General features: G+C 48.1%; 1 protein-coding gene and 1 pseudogene across 8 annotated transcripts in view; one reads left to right on the top strand and one right to left on the bottom strand.

Annotated features, from left to right (window-relative positions):
• The window catches only part of Mical2 (microtubule associated monooxygenase, calponin and LIM domain containing 2), a 236690-nt gene that overhangs the window by 5532 nt on the left and 215820 nt on the right, over window positions 1-15338 (bottom strand). For 5 of the 8 annotated variants that reach the window (XM_045144944.1, XM_045144946.1, XM_045144948.1 and 2 more), the window contains one exon: window positions 1465-1567. In XM_045144944.1, the coding sequence (XP_045000879.1) occupies window positions 1465-1567 (103 nt within the window). The remainder of the gene's footprint in view (window positions 1-1464; window positions 1568-15338) is intronic. The other 3 variants (XM_045144945.1, XM_045144947.1, XM_045144952.1) reach the window with 1 other exon arrangement.
• LOC101595783 lies at window positions 6027-7226 on the top strand (annotated as a pseudogene).

Raw genomic sequence — 15338 nt, 5'->3', positions numbered from 1 at the left:
TCTTCATAAGACGAGGTGGAGACAGGCAGAGGCTGGAGAGAGACAGCCACGGTCCAGGACAGCCAGGAGTCACAAGGACAGGAAGAGGCAAGGAAAGTTCTCCCCCGAGAGCCTCTGGAGGGGACATGTGCCCTCATTCGTTCCTGAGGACCTCCAGCTTCCAGAACTGTGGCAGACGATTCCATTGCTCTAAGCCATTCATTCTGTGGTAACGGTCTGCAGCTCTAAGGGATTCAGTAAAGTTGCAAGCCTACCCGGGCTCTTAGGTTCATGAGCTATTATCAGTAGTAAAGGGGATGTCTCTATTTTTTAGCATGTGTATGTGTATTTGTATGTGTGTGGGCACGTGTGTGGGGGAGGCAAGTGTGTGTGTGTGTGTGTGTGTGTGTGTGTGTGTGTGTGTGTGTAGAGGTTGATGCCAGGTGTCTTTGGTCACTTTTCACTATTTCTTGAGACGGGGACTTTCTGAACCTGAAGCTCATCAACTTGGCTAGACTGAGCTATCTCCCATGCCCATACACATATCTTTTTAAAAACTATTTTATATTTATTTATTTGACAGAGAAAGAGGGAGAGAGAGAGAGAGAGAGAGAGAGAGAGAGAGAGAGAGAGAGAGAGAATGGGCACACCAGGGGCTTCAGCCACTGCAAACGAACTCCAGATGTGTGTGCTCCCTTGTGCACCTGGCTAACATGGGTCCTGGGGACTCGAACCTGTGTCCTCTGGCTTTGCAGGCAAATGCCTTAACCGCTAAGCTATCCCTTGCTGTCCCATCTATTGACGGCTGTCTCACTTCTCACTTGGTTAGGTGCCCGGTGGTAATATTTACTACACCCCTTTAAAGGCACCCCCTCAAATGGCCTTTCAGGCAGAGTTGGGGGTGAAGAAATGAAACTAGGCAGCACAATTTATGGAGCTCAGTTAGGGTTATGGTGAATGTTCCTTTCTCACCTCCACCATGGTGACAGACACGGTGTCCCTCAAAGTGTCCGGAAGACCGGGGGGAGCTTTGTGTCCACTTTCTGAATTCCCAACCAGACTGCCAGCTCTTACTTACTCAGAGACTGAGACAGATTTCAGTGAGAACTTGCCCTTCTTTCATCCCATCCACCAGGAAATGGCCAGGCAGACCTCAGGAGTCACACACCAGGGACAGATAGCTTCCTCCCTGCCAGTGCGTGACTGCTCTTTAACATACACCTGGGGGCCAGGAAGGGACTGGCCACCCTCCAGCTCTCGGTCTGTTACCTGAAATCTATTTCAGCTATTGGACTCCACAGAGAGAAGATTCTTCCCACTAATGCCAGCATGATATGCAAGACACAAAGTACCAATTTGCCTCAATCATCGTTCCGCATGCACAACGAGGAAAGCTCCCAGGACTTCAGCCGGGGACCGCGAGCCACCCCCACCACCTGCCCCTGGGCTGTCGGGACTCTCTGGTGTCAGTGTTGGCTTACTTACATGATCAGTAGCTCCGACTCATATCGCATTAATTTATTCTTCTCCAGAACCAGCTTAAACCATTCCTGCAAAAGCTGTGCTTCGTCCTGTGTCCCTGAATCTGCTTAAGAAATCAATGGCAAATGGGTTAGATTGGCGTTTCTCTCCCCATGATCAAACTGCTTTGAAGCCACATTAAGTGGGGGATGTTTGTGGCGAGAGGGCTCGGCAGGAAGCAGTTCTTGGCACCCTGTGGACGCCTCGAGGTCATGGGCATCAGAAATAAAACCCACCTGTGCCTGCTCTAGGGGATATCTCCCGGGCATGATGGACATGACCTCTTCAGCTCCGAGGTCACATGCCCATGGCAACATTCTCCACAAAGGACACTCACTCCTGCCCACTTGTCTGTCCTCTGTAAAACTTAGGGGTTTGCCCATCATCTTCCACCACAGGTGCCCTGCTGTTTGCTGCCATCTTTCACCTTGGCTCCTCACCCATCACCTGTGTATGGTGCCTGGGGTGTGTACTCCCCTCACAGGACAGCAAAGTGCGTGCCACAGTTGACCACAGGATAGTGACTGGTATTTTTTAAATTCATGTATAGATGCACGTATATGCATTTGTGTACTTTTGCCCAAAGAAAAGCCAAAGTATAAGAAATGCAATTAGAATTGCATCTCATGGGGGAAAAAGTTATATTTATATAAGCTTTTAAAACTTTAAGTTTTAGGGCTGGAGAGATGGCTTAGTGGTTAAGCGCTTGCCTGTGAAGCCTAAGGACCCCGGTTTGAGGCTCGGTTCCCCAGGTCCCATGTTAGCCAGATGCACAAGGGGGCACACGCGTCTGGAGTTCGTTTGCAGTGGCTGGAAGCCCTGGCGCGCCCATTCTCTCTCTCTCCCTCTATCTGTCTTTCTCTCTGTCTGTCACTCTCAAATAAATAAATAAAAAATGAACAAAAAATATTTAAAAAAAAATTAAGTTTTAATTAAAAACGTTGTTCAAAACTTATTATTTTTTTTCAAGGTAGAGTCTTGTTCTAGCCCAGCCTGGCCTGGAATTCACTATGTAGTCTCAGGCTGGCCTTGAACTCACAGCAATCCTCTTACCTTGGCTTCCTGAGTGCTGGGATTAAAGGTGTGTGCCACCATGCCTAGCATTTTTCAAAATTTATATAACCCCCTTCCACCACCCTCCTTTGCTTCCCCTCTCATCCCTCTCCACCAAATAAATCCCTTTCCTTTCTAAACTATTTCTTCCTGGGTCCAATATCATGCAGGTCTTGTGCAGGTAGCAATAGCCCCGTGAGATCATGAACGTGACCACTCTTTTGTGCCTGGAAGACAGCATTCCAAAAGAACTCCTCCGCATCCTTTGGCTCCTATGTGCTTTCCATCACCTCTTCTGCAACATATGCTCTCACAGCTTAGACTATGACCTCTGTTCAACAGACGGACGATCCTGTTGGCACTGCCCAGTGTTAGGTAGGATGTGTTCAGATACTGAAATGTTAAAGCTGGGCGCGTTCAGAAATAGCAACGTGGTGCTAGTTTTCAGTGTGAGAATAATGACAAGGTTCTTGACCATTCTAGCAGGATGTGCTGGAGGGCCCTGTAGGCAGAGAATAAAGCAGGAAAGATTTGCGTGTGTACCCTTGGGCAAGTTGTGTGCCCTCTGTCTCTTCACTGGCTAAATTGGAATAATAAGTCACATGTGTCATGCAATAATAATGACCCGTTATTTATTATGCAACGATTATGTGGCAATTGATGGGCTGTGTGCTTCATATCTCATTTAAACCGTCGCCATTGACTCACCAATAAACTGTCTTGTCGCTACGTGGGAAGCTGAAGAAATGGAAGCTTAAGGATGAGGGAACGTGCCCCAGCCAGCAGGTGGAGCTGCACTGGAGCCGCACTTTGCCCAGCCTCAGCTTGTGCTCTGTACTGCTGTGTCTCCTCCCTCCCGTCTAGTGGTCCTGTACACTATGTTCCTAGCTCATTGCTTTGCCTGTAGCAGGTGACCCATGAGAATAAGAGTCTTTCCCTTCCTCTTTGAGAACCTTCTTACTGATGAGGAACCTGGGGTCCAAAGAGATTGATATGTATGTTCCAAATGATATATTTTAATGGAAAAACTGGTGCTAGAATGTAGATCTTTTCATTACTTTCTTCCTAACCTCCCTTCCTCCCTCCTTTCCTTCCTTCCTTCCTCCCTCCCTTCCTTCCTTCCCTCCCTCCCTTCCCTCCCTCCCTCCCTCCCTTCCCTCCCTCCCTCCCTCCCTCCTTCCTTCCTTCCTTCCTATCTTTCCACAGTAGTGACGGTGGTACAGTGCATCATGTTTTATTTGGGCAACTCATCTTTTAAAAAAAATTTTTATTTATTTACTTGCAAGAAGAGAGAGAGAAAGTGAGTAAGTGAGAGAGAGAGAGAGAGAGAAAGAGAGAGAGAATGGGCACACAAGGGCCTCTAGCCACTGCAAGCAAACACCAGACGCGTGCACCACTTTGTGCATCTGGCTTCACTTAGGTACTGGGGAATTGAACCCAGGCCACCAGGCTTTGCAAGCAAGCTCCTTTAGCCACTGAGCCATCTCCCCACCTCTAACTCATCTTTTTCTTAGCCTAATTCAAGACTCTATGCGCATCTTGTCGAGCTGAATGTGATGTAATGGTGCACAACTATAATTCTAGCACTTGCAAGGCTAAGGCAGAAAGACCACCATGAGTTCAAGGCCTGCCCAGCCTGCCCAGTAAATTCCAGACCATCCTGGCTTATGCAGCAAATTCATGTCTCAAAAAAACTAACTAGCATCTTTTTCTTCTTCTTCTTTTTTTTGGTCCCATATAACAAAAATAATTTTGTTGAGGTAGTGTCTCACTAGCCCAAGCTGACCTGGAATTCACTCTGTAGCCCTGGCTGGCCTTGAACTTTTTTTTAAATTTATTTTTGTTTATTTTTATTTATTTATTTTAGAGCAACAGACAAAGAGGCAGAGAGAGAGAGAGAGAGAAAGAGAATGAATGATTGTGCCAGGGCCTACAGCCACTGTAAACAAACTCCAGACACGTGTACCCCCTTGTGCATCTGGCTAAAGTGGGTCCTGAGGAATCAAGCCTCGAACTGGGCTCCTTAGGCTCCACAGGCAAGCATTTAACCGCTAAGCCATCTCTCTAGCCCAAACTTTAAAAAAAAAATCTATTTATTTATTTGAGAGCAACAGAGAGAAAGAAGCAGAGAGAGAGAGAGAGAGAGAGAGAGAGAGAATGAGAGAGAGAGAGAGAGGGAGAGAATGGGTACACCAGGGCCTCCTGCCACTGCAAACGAACTCCAGACACGTGCACCCCCTTGTGCATCTGGCTAATGTGGGTCCTGGGGAATCGAGCCTCGAAGGGGGTTCTTAGGCTTCACAGACAAATGCTTAATTGCTAAGCCAGCCCTGGCCTTGAACTTTTAAGGCAATCCTCTTACTTCAACCTGTGGAGTGCTGGAATTAAATGCATGAACTGCCATACCTGGCTTGAAATCTTTTATTTTGAAACACTGTGCTGATTTTATTTTCGCTGTTCTTTTACCCTTTCATTTATGTTTGCTTTTTGCAGTCGTCTTTGGTGTGTTTACGTGGGTTCGTGTTCATGTGTGTGAGTGTGGGCAGAGTGTGGAGGTCAGAGAACAACACTGGGAATTGGTTTCCACCTCCCACCTTGTTCGAAGCAAGGTCTCTCATGGCTCACCGCTGCATTGACTAGGCTAGCTGGCCTGTGAGCTTCTGGAAATTCTCCTGCCTCAGCCTTCCTCCACCCCAGAGGCATGCTGGGATTGCAGCTGCTGGTGCCACAGTATGTGGCTTTATTTATGTAGGTTCTGGGGCTCTGGGAGCCCAGATTACAGCACCCCGCTTTTACGTGGGTGCTGGGGATCCAAACCAGAGACTCATGTTTTCACAGCAAGCTCTCTATCCACCGAGTCTTCTCCCTGGTCAGCGGACACATTTCTGTGCACTTTTACAGAACTGAACATAGATATCCTACAGTTTTATGTGACATTGCAAACAGACCCAAGAGCACACTTTGGAGCCGTCACCGCTGTCCTTTCGGCCTGTGCTGGAGCCGACTGGAAACAGCGAATGTTGTCATCCGGCCCAGGCCACGGGTCTGAACCTATCTTATCTGTGTTGCTGTCCCAGGAAACTGACCTCAAAGTAATGTCCCGCAATCAAGCCCCCTGAGGCCACCGTCATCACCACTACCAGCCTCCAAACTCCACTGCGAGAAAGAGGAGGTGCTTGTTTGTCACAACCCCTCAGAAAACACCGTGGCTCCCAGGATTTCCCACATTTCTTTCCACTGCCTGTAGTTCTTTGTTCTAGAATTCTGTCAAGGGCCAGAATCATGTTTTTTTTTTCTTTCTTTTCTTTTTGCCATATGATAAATAGCAAATAGGGGGAAGCTGCAATGACGGCTCAGAAGTCAAAGGGACTTGCTATCAAAGCTGACCAGCCAGGAATTCAATTCCCAAGCACTTGCAAAAGCCTGACACAAAAAGTGATGCAAGAGCTCTACAGGCGGGATCTGACGGCGAGATGTGTCACAGGAAATTTTCCGCCCCCAGACGTGGGTCCTTGGGCTTCTCGCCTCGGAAACGCAGCAGCAGACATGGAGCAAAGCAAAGAGCTTCCCCAAGGATGACCCTTCCAAGCCGGCCCACCTCACAGCCTTTTTGGGCTACAAGGCGGGCATGACCCACATTGTCCGAGAAGTCGACAGGTCAGGATCCAAGGTGAAGAAGGAGGACGAAGTGGAGGCTGTCACCATCGAGACTCCACCCGTGGTGGTTGTAGGCATCGCGGGCTATGTGGAAAGCCCTTGAGGCCTCTGGACCTTCAAGACAGTTTTCGCTGAGCACATCAGTGATGGGTGCAAAAGGCGCTTCTGTAAGAACTGGCACAAATCTGAGAAGAAGGCCTTCGCTAAATATTGCAAGAAATGGCAGGATGATATGGGCAAGAAGCAGCTGGACAAGGACTTCAGCAGCGTGAAGAAGTACTGTCAGGTCATCCGAATGACTACCCACACCCAGATGTGCCTGCTTCCCCTTTGCCAAAAGAAGGCCCACTTGATGGAGATCCAGGTGAACCGGGGCACTGTGGCCGAGAAGCTAGACTGTGCCCGGGACAGGCTGGCGCAGCACATCCCCATGAACCAGGACGAGATGATTGATGTCCCTGGGGTGACCGAAGGCAAAGGCTACAAAGGCGTCACCAGCCGCTGGCACAGCAACAAGCTGCCCCGCAAGACCCACTGAGGGCTGCGCAAGGTTGCCTGTACTGGAGCCTGGCACCCTGCCTGCGTGCTTTCTCTGTGGCTCGAGCTGGCCAGAAGGGCTACCATCACCGCACTGAGATCAACAAGAAGATCTACAAGATTGGTCAGGGTTACCTTATCAAGGATGGCAGGCTGATCAAGAACAATGCCTCCACTGACTATGACTGTGTGAAAAGAGCATCAACCCACTGGGTGGTTTTGTCCATTACGGTGAAGTGACCAGTGACTTTGTCACGCTGAAAGGCTGTGTGGTAGGAGCCAAGAAGTGGGTGCTCACCCTCCCCAAGCCCTTGCTGGTGCAGACCAAACGGAAACGGCGGTCTCTGGAGAAGATCGACTTGAAGTTTATTGATATGTGAACTAAGTTTGGCTATGGCTGTTTCCAGAACATGGAAGAGAAGAAAGCATTCATGGGACCACTCAAGAAAGGCTGGATTGCCAAGGAGGAGGGTGCTTAATATCAGCACAGTCCCCAGTTGGTGGGTCTTAATAAAATCTTGTCCAGTGGTGAAAAAAAAAAAGTGGTGCAAGAGTCTGGCGTTTGTTTGCAGTGGCAAGAGGTCTTACTCTTCTTCCTCCCTCTCCAGGCAAATCATTTTTAAAAAAATATTTTATTTAGCTGGGCGTGGTGGCGCACGCCTTTAATCCCAGCACTCGGGAGGCAGAGGTAGGAGGATTGCCATGAGTTCAAGGCCACCCTGAGATGACAGAGTTAATTCCAGGTCAGCCTGGACCAGAGTGAGACCCTACCTCGAAAACCCCCCCCCAAAAAAAAAAAAAATATATATATATATATATATATATATATATATATATATATATATATATATATATATTTGTAAGCAGGGCCTTCAGCCACTGCAAACAAACTCCAGATGCATGCGCCACTTTGTGCATCTGGCTTTACATGGATACTGGGGAATTGAACTCTGGTCATTAGGCTTTGCAGGCAAGCGTTTTAACTGCTGAGCCATCTCTCCAGCCCCTTTATTTTATTTATTTTTTGTTTTTCAAGGTAGAGTCTCACTCTAGTCCAGGCTGACCTGAAATTCACTATGTAGTCTCAGGGTGGCCTTGAACTCACAGCGATCCTCCTACCTCTGGCACGCTAGTGCTGGGATTAAAGGCGTGTGCCACCACGTCTGGCTTCCAGCCCTTTTTTTTAAGTGTTAAAAAAAAAGGGGAGGGCTGGAGAGATGGCTTAGTGGTTAAGCGCTTGCCTGTGATGCCTAAGGACCCCCGTTCGAGGCTTGATTCCCCGGGACCCATGTTAGCCAGATGCACAAGGGGGTGCACGCGTCTGGAGTTCATTTGCAGCAGCTGGAGGCCCTGGCGCGCCCATTCTGTCTCTCTCTGTCTGCCTTTCTCTCTGTGTCTGTCATTCTCAAATAAATAAAAAATGAACAAAAAAAATTTTTTTAAAAAGTGGAAAAAAAAGTAAAGGGTTGGAGAAATGGTTCAGTGGTTAAAGGTGCTTGCTTGTAAAGCCTGATGGCCTGGATTTGATTCCCTAGTACCCATGAAAAGCCAGATGCACAAAGTGGTGTATGTGTCTAGAGTTTGTATGCAGTGGCAGGAGGCCCTGACATGTCTCTTATCTCCCTCTCTCCTCTCTTAAATACATAAATAAATTATTTTTTTTAATTTTTTGTTTATTTTTATTTATTTATTTGAGAGTGACAGAGAGAGTAAGAGGCAGAGAGAGAGCGGGGGTGGGGGGGAGAGAATGGGCATGCCAGGGCCTCCAGCCACTGCAAACGAACTCCAGATGCATGCACCCCCTTGTGCATCTGGCTTACGTGGGTCCTAGGGAATCGAGCCTTGAACCGGGGTCCTCAGGGTTCACAGGCAAGCATTTAACCACTAAGCCATCTTTCTAGCCCAATAAATTATTTTTTAAAGAGGACAACGTACTCATGGCTAGTCTTTGTGTCTTAGTGCCTCCATTAGTTCAATACTAAGGTCGTCTCTGAGCAGCACGGACTGCATTGGGTTTATTCAACCAAGCCTGACTGCCGGTGACCCGAGCCCCTCTTTTGCGGACCATCTTTCAGCCCAAGGATAAGAATCTGAGCTCAAGTTCACACTCTACCATTTATCATCCATCCAGAGTTAACTTCTTCTAGCTATTTGTTGAATGTTTCTAGATTAAGGCCTGTTTTCCATGCTAGAGTAAACAGAAAAGCTGAGAGCTGGAGATTCTGTCTCTTCTCATCATCTAACGTTGTACCATCTGCCACGAGCCCTGGGCCTATGCTTCCCTTGTTCCCAATCCAAAAGAAACAGCTTTAAAGCCACATGTTGCTGTCTTTAGAGAATTTTCTTGCTGTTGTTTTTCAAGTTCAGCCTCTTTGCTGCATCACACCCGCCGGATCTAGCCAGACTCATATCTGCATGAAAGGTCCCTGTTCCCATCTGATGTGTCCTTCTAAAACCTGGCCCACGAGAGACTTCTCCGGGCTGTCACAGTGACTCCCACTGACACGTGCAGAACAAACCCACAAGGAAATGAATCCTTCCAATTTTTTTTTCTCAGTGGAATAAATTTGCAATTTTATTGGCTTCCATTCATTTTTAAGCCTTTTTTTTTAAAAAAAAAATCTTATCTATTTATTTGTAAGTAGACAGAGAGAGAGAGAGAGAGAGAGAGAGAGAGAGAGAGAGAGAGAGAGAGAGAGAATAGGCACATCAGGGCTTCCAGCAAATGAACCCCAAATGCATGTGCTACTTTGTGCACCTGGCTTTATGTGGGTACTGGGGAATCGAACCTGTATTACAGGCAAGCACCTTAACCACTGAGCCATCTCACCAGCCCTTAAGCCTTTCTTTAGTAGACAAAATCACTTTGGAGGACTTTTAAAAATTAATTAATTAGTTAATTATTGGTTTGCTGAGGTAGGGTCTCACTCTAGCTCAGGCAGACCTGGAATTCACTGTATAGTCTCAGGGTGGCCTTGAACTCACGGTGATCCTCCTACCTCTGTCTCTCAAGTACTGGGCTTAAAGGTGTGTGCTACCAAGCCTGGTTAATTTTTTTAAAATTTTTATTTATTTATTTGAGAGAGAGGCAGAGAGAGGGAAAGAGAAAGGGAGAGAGAGAATGGCACGTCAGGGTATACAGCCTTGAACTCACGACAATTCTCCCTTGGTTTTGTGAGTGCTGGGATTAAAGGTGTGTGCCACCATACTGGGTTGTCTTTCTCTTTTCTTCCTTTTATTATTTTTGCACACATGTGCGTGAGTATATGTGTGTGTGTGTGGCATGTAGGTATATGTGCTCTCTCTGTGTGTGTGTGGTATGTAATGTATGTGCCCTTGAGACAGTGCATGTGCTCACTGGGGGCAGGTACTCCCACCTGCTGAGGCCTGAATGGCATGTGAGATTGTGTAGCCCAGAGCCACTTCCTCTTCTCTCTCTCCTTCCTATGCTGGAATGTGATGCTGGCTTCCTGCGCCAGCCTAACATGCCTTCCCAACCTCAAAACTGTAAGACAAATTAAATTCTTTTTCTTCTTATTTTATTTTATTTATTTATTTGCAAGCAGAGAGAGAGAGAGAGAGAGAAGAGAAGCAGACAGAGAGAGAATGGGCACGCTAGGACCTCCAGCCATTGCAAATGAACTCCAGACGCATGCGCCCCCTTGTGCATCTGGCTAACGTGGGCCCTGGAGAATCAAACCCTAGGTCCTTTGGCTTTGCAGGCAAATGCCTTAACTGCTAAGCCATCTCTTCAGCACAAATTATGTTTATTTATTTATTTATCTGAGAGGGAGAAAGAGGCAGAGAGAGAGAGAGAGAGAGAGAGAGAGAGAGAGAAAGAGAATGAGTGCGCCAGGGCCTCTAGCCACTGCAAATGAACTCCAAACATGTGCGCCCCATTGTGCATCTGGCTAATATGGGTCCTGGAGAGTCGAACCAGGATCCTTTGGCTTTGCAGGCAAACGCCTTAACTGCTAAGCCATCTCTCCCCCCCCCCAATTCTTTTCCTTCTTAAATTTCCTCTGGTCAGGTATTTTGTCCCAGCAATGAGGAAGGAACTGATACACCGTCTTCTGGGGGTGTGAATGCACCCGCATGCCTAGGCTGAGGGTGCCACGCCTCAGCTAACCATCCCAGGCCCGAGTCATGCCTGTGACTCATCAGGTAGGTCAGTCCAAGGAACGTGTTGCCTGGGAAGGGGGTGGGCACATTGACCACTTGCGCGAAACACTGAGGAATCCTTCCTCCTGGCTTCCTTAGCTGTGACCCAGCCTTTGCGGAACCATCTGAGCCTATGGCGTCATCCCCTTGGAGCTGGGGACAGGCCACCTGTGCCACCATCCTGCTGCTCCTGCTGTTTGCTGTGCTATGAGTCACAAACTCCCTCTGATGCCCGGAATCTCACCAATTGCCACTATAGATTTGTGGAAAACCAGCCCTGACTGCTCACTGTCTTCATTAACTTTGGCTTCAGGTTATTCCGGGCAGTTCTCTATAAGAACAGAGTTCTTTTTGAACAATATCCGGATTAAAATTATCTGTGGCACCACACATTTATTTTTGGTATGTGCATGTGTGTTTGCATGCGTGTATGCGTGTGTGTGTGTGTTCCTGGGTGTATGTGTATTTGTGTGCGTGTTTGTGGAGACCAGAGGTCAATGTTGCATGTCTTTCCTCAGGGTCTCCTGCTGGTGAACTTAGAACTCATGGGTTTGCTTACATTAACCAGCCAGTGAGCGTCAGGGATTCCCAGGGCTAGGATACAGATGTGCACTCCCACATCTGGCATTTTACTTGAGTACTGGGGATCTAAAGTCAAGTCCCCCTGTTTGTGCATCAAGCCCTTGAAGCACTGAATCACCTCCCCAGCCCCATGGCTCTGGTCTTCTGGTCACCTGTACTAGACAGACACAGGGAGGTCCCCTCCCTGCCCTGGCTCTGCTGACCTGTGCCAGCACAGAGATGGCTCTATGTGTGACCAGGAGCACAGTGCCTTTCCATTCATTTAGAGAACAGAGCGTTATGGAAGATCATGGAAAGGATATTCACCCTCCAAAATCCGTTCTCAACGTGTGGCAGACGATCACAGGACTCTGCTTTGGTGGATGGCTTTGACCAAACTGTTGTTGTGTTGGGAGGTAATGGTAGGTCAACACTGAGCAGCAGTTGTTGCTCTTCCTCCCTCTCTTCCTCCTTCCCTCCCTCCTTCCCTCTGTTCGTCCCTCCATCTTTTCCTTTCTTTTTCTTCCCCTTCCTTCCTTCCTCCTCCTTCCTATTTCTTCTCCCTCTTCCTCTCCTTTCTGAGACAGGGTCTTGCCAAGCTGATCTCACATTCACCATCATCCCGCCTCAGCCTCCTGAGTGCTAGGATTACAGGCATGTACAACAAGCCTAGCTCACTTCGAGATTCTTACATGCAACAACCATGTGAAATTAGGTATATACGCACATAGGAAGTATCTTAAGCCTTGCCTAGAGAATCTAACTGTAAATGAACGCAAATGAATGAGCAAGCAAAATGAATAAAATCAGAAATTACTGGCCACCCGATTGGGTTTTATGATAGGGAGGTGAAAGGAAAGAGGAGGAACTGATCTTGTTTTTGAAGATATGTTATATGCCATACCCTTTTATTTAGTGTTGTACGAACATTCTCTCATTTCTTCTTTTGTCTCTACCATCTGTAGGAGGAGGGTCCCATTTTACAGATGAGAAATTTGGCAACATAGTAATTGCTGTGTAATGGTGACATCAAGATTCATCCAGGAGTACCTGACCCACACCTGTGTTCTTTCCAGAGCTCACTGGCACACAGCCAGGAAGCTGTATGTTCCTCAGCAGCCAGCAAGAAGCAGACCACAGAGGAGGAACCTAGCGGGTCCTGCAAATTTCTCATTGTAACGCGTGTTTCTGCTGCCACCTGCTGGCGGCCTCCCTTATCTTCCTTGTCTTTGAAAGCCAGCTAGCTGAAGGAGTGAGTCAAGGGAGGGAGAGTTCTCATGTAGCTTCCCTGGGAGAGCATCCTTTTTCCTTTGCAGCTGTTCTGTTTGCTTCTAGTTTCGCCTGTCTCCATGCATGGAAAGAAAGCCCATATTTGACTAACCCAGCCACCTAAGTTAGAATAGTGGTCTCCATAAAATGAGACATGCTATATACTGTGATAGTTTGAATTTATGTCCCCCAGCTGACTCACATGTTTTTTGAAAGCTTGTAATTTGGATTCCAAGCTGCCTGGCTGGAGGAGGTGTCACTGTGGGTGGATCATGGGGTCCAGCCTTAAGGTGCTACTGGGGCTGGTCTGTTTCCAGCCGGAAGGTCCCAGCGTGTGGTCTCTCTCCGCATGGATCTGCAAAAGGGGGCCAGCTTCTTCCACCTTTGTGGAAGCTCCCTTGGATCTGCGAGCTGCAAATAAATCCTTTCCTCCCATAAACTGCGTCAGTTTGGAAGTTCATCCCAGCAGCGTCGAGCTGACCATGACAATGACCCTCGTGTGTCCTGCTGCCCATCAGGACGGCCGACAGACTGGTGGGTAGCAAACAGTGCCTAGGCCGAGAGCGGTCATAAGAGACTGGCATAGCTGGACCTGGCTGCTTAGGGACCCAGGGCTATCAGGTCACCACCTGTGCTGCGCCATCTTCTGGGTAACCAGGACCCCAAGGGCTCTCCATGGCCTTGGTCAAAGACACTCACCCCACTCAGACGTTCTGAGAGACTTCATTTGTCATCTGGGGTGCTTTGTTTTCCTTCACTGAACAAAATGGGGAAAAATCTTATGCTTGGGGGTGGAAGCACTTATTCCTGACTGTTGGGGGAGGGGAAGAAAGCAGGAATTGTTATCAAGACAATGAGGAGCTCATCAAAGCCTCATTTTACTCATCGGCCATCGTGGCCCTCAGTGTTCACCCCGCACCCCCGCATGGTCTTCTAATTCAATGGCCACCCAATGAATAACCCCAGGAACAAAGGACCCTTTCAGGCTGCCTCACATAATTATTATGGGGCCTCGCCCTACAGTCGCAGGCTGCTCCTGCTCCAGACCTGTCTCTAAATTTGGTTATTCACAACCTTTATAACTCAATATTATTGCCTAACTGCGATCATTTTCTAATTATCCTAATAATACCTATTAAATAATTCCCATTAAGTCACTTGAACCGGAGCTGCACAGGCCAGCTCAAATACAATTTAACCCAATAAGCATCGGTCATTCATTAAGCGGCAGGGCAATCTCGTAAAGGGACTAGATAGAATATTGAACCGCAGCGGAGTACTGTTATTGCGTAAATGTTATTAAGGGTTGCAGTGTATTAATTCTGATGGCCTGCCTTGCCAATCCTCCATGTGGCTTCCTTTGAGGCCACTTTCTGCCACTTGACTCTTTTGCCCCTTGCTGATTTGCATCTGTCACCCTCACAGGGGCAGTCAGGAAGAAAAAGGACTACAAACTGAACAGGGGAATTAAATTTACCAGAGGATATAAAGGGAAGGAACGGTTTCCATCTTTTGGCTGGCTTGGCCCACCTTTGCAAACCCTGACAGCTGACCAGACTTCTTTAGATCTGACTCGAAATAGCTTCCTCTCTCTGACTTCGAGAGCTGAAGGGGGTGTTCAGAATTTTCACATTTGACATCATAATTTATTTATTTATTTATTTGAGAGTGACAGACACAGACAGAAAGACAGGTAGAGGGAGAGAGAGAGAATGGGCGCGCCAGGGCCTCCAGCCTCTGCAAACGAGCTCCAGACGCGTGCGCCCCCTTGTGCATCTGGCTAACGTGGGACCTGGGGAACCGAGCCTCGAACCTGGGTCCTTAGGCTTCACAGGCAAGCGCTTAACTGCTAAGCCATCTCTCCAGCCCTTGACATCATAATTTAAATGCCCAGCAGTAAGGACTTTCAGAGACAGCCTTCTTTGTGTGTGTGTGTGTGTGTGTGTGTGTGTGTGTGTGTTGTACATGCACGTGTGTACACTTGCCTCTGTGTGCATGGGTGCAGAGGCCAGAGGTTGGCACTGGCTGTCTTTCTCGACTGCTCTCTCTACCTTATTCTTTGAGACAGCCGCTCTCACTGAACCCAGAGCTTACCGATTTGGTGAGAGCAGCCAGCGAGACTTGGGTGGTTCATCGCCCCATGCCCAGGGCTGGCGTTACAGGCCCAGGCGACCGTGTCCGGCATTTGCATGGGAGTGGGGATCCAGACTCGGTTCTCAAGCTTCTGCAGGTGCAGCAAGCACTTTACTTACCGAAGCAATGGCCCCAGCCCCAGAGCCTTCTGGGCTTAATGTCTTTCTATCTCCTATCTGGTAGTGCTCATTGAATATCTGTGTGTAAGAGATGCCACCAATACCCTAGTTCTCACAATGACCCAGTCACGAAGGGCTTACGTCTATTTTTCAGGTAAGGAATCTGAGGGGGTCAAGTGACTTTTCTAAGACTGCCCAGTCTAAAAGGACAATAGGGCTGATGTTTCGTGTGTGGTGCCAGCAACCAAACCCAGGTCCTCACGCAGACTAGGCAAGCATTCTACTCACTGAGCACATCCCCATCCCCTCACTGCCCACCCTGCAAAGAGAGCAAAAGATCTAGACGCA

Source organism: Jaculus jaculus, chromosome 3 (genome assembly GCF_020740685.1).
Source record: "Jaculus jaculus isolate mJacJac1 chromosome 3, mJacJac1.mat.Y.cur, whole genome shotgun sequence".
NCBI classification, from domain to species: Eukaryota; Metazoa; Chordata; class Mammalia; order Rodentia; family Dipodidae; genus Jaculus; species Jaculus jaculus.
Note: the sequence above shows the minus strand (reverse complement) of the source record. Positions and strands in the feature narration are given on the sequence as shown.